The 1,402-nt window shown below is 41.1% G+C and overlaps 1 protein-coding gene across 1 annotated transcript; it reads right to left on the bottom strand.

Moving 5' to 3' along the window:
* Nucleotides 1–581: 581 nt before the first annotated feature.
* Nucleotides 582–1,202, bottom strand: LOC113279463. Its single transcript, XM_026528159.1, has one exon. It carries the CDS (start codon nt 1,200–1,202, stop codon nt 582–584), a length of 621 nt encoding a protein of 206 aa, XP_026383944.1.
* Between the last annotated feature and the right edge of the window lie 200 nt (nt 1,203–1,402).

The following is a 1,402-nucleotide window of genomic DNA, read 5'->3' as shown; positions in this document are numbered from 1 at the left end:
CGATATTTGAAGGCTAGGACTGAGAGGTATCATGAGAGACTGAGATGATGTGTTCAAAAGACTCCAAGTTGTTAGATGGACTACTCTAAGTTATAAACTTTCTTTAGGCGTTTTTTGATGTGTTTTTTTTTTTTTGGAATAAATAGGTAAGGAGTGGGAATGAGTGTTTGATTGTTCCCTCATTATATTTTGAGTATTAATTTAAAAATAGATTGCATTCAATTTCTGAAAAATGGAGTTTACATCTACACGACATAAAAGGAAAATCTAATTGGTTTAGTGTGAGCAGAAATGCATGGATAGTTGAAGCTAGTCAGGATAGTTGAAGCTAGTCAGGAATGAGAAGCGAGGTGACGTTTTAAGCGTAGTACGTCTTGAGACACTTGCCTTTGATGACCGTCCCTATTGTACTTCCGTACACTGCGACTATTTTGTAATACCCACTGGTAAATGCTCTAGAAACCATATATGGACCGTCCCAGTTGGGGGAGAACTTTGGTGCTGACATATCTTGCTGGATGTGCTTATCCTTTTTCAACACCAAGTCACCTACTTGGAAGACTCGGGGCTTCACAGTCTTGTCATACGCCCTGGAGACTCTTCTTCAGTAGCTCTGCATGATCTTCTGCCTTAGTCCTTCTGGAATCGAGTGTGTCCAACTCTTTTATCCTGGAATTTGATATTTCATATTCATTCCATTGAACCTCACTTGTTGCCGCAATCCTGGATGATAGGATTTTGATTTCTGCTGGGAAAACAACGTCAACACCATAAACAAGTGAGTAAGGAGAGGTTCCTGTTGAGATCCTAGATGCAGTGCAATATGCCCACAACGCAATGGGTAGTTGCTCATTCCATGTCCTGGGGTTATCATGCACTGTTCGACAGAGAATCCGAATCAGGGTTTTTTTGGTGCTCTCAGCTTGTCCGTTTCCTCGAGGGCGGTAAGGAGTAAAAAAGACTTGCCTGATGCCATATCCCTCGAGTAAATGACTTACATGTTTGTTAGCAAGTGAGTAAGGAGTAGCTGATGGGATTTTAATTTCTTCTGGCAGAACAATGTCAGCATCATAAGCAAGTGAGTAAGGAGAGGTTCTAGTGGAGCTTCTGGATGCAGTGCGGTATGCCCACAACGCCATGGGTAGCTGCTCATGCCATATCATGGGGTTATCATGCAATGTTCGAATGAGAATCTGAATCATGGTTTTGTTAGTGCCCTCAACTTGTTTGTTCCCTTGAGGGTAGTAAGGAGTAGAAAAGACTTACCTGATACCATATCCCTCGAATAAATAACTTACATCTTTGTTAGTAAAGAGAGTACCATTTTCAGTAATACTATGTTTAGAAACACCAAACCGACAGATGATATACTCTTTAATGAATGCGATGGTTGCTCTGGTAG

Source organism: Papaver somniferum, chromosome 5 (genome assembly GCF_003573695.1).
Source record: "Papaver somniferum cultivar HN1 chromosome 5, ASM357369v1, whole genome shotgun sequence".
Taxonomy (NCBI): Eukaryota; Viridiplantae; Streptophyta; class Magnoliopsida; order Ranunculales; family Papaveraceae; genus Papaver; species Papaver somniferum.
Note: the sequence above shows the minus strand (reverse complement) of the source record. Positions and strands in the feature narration are given on the sequence as shown.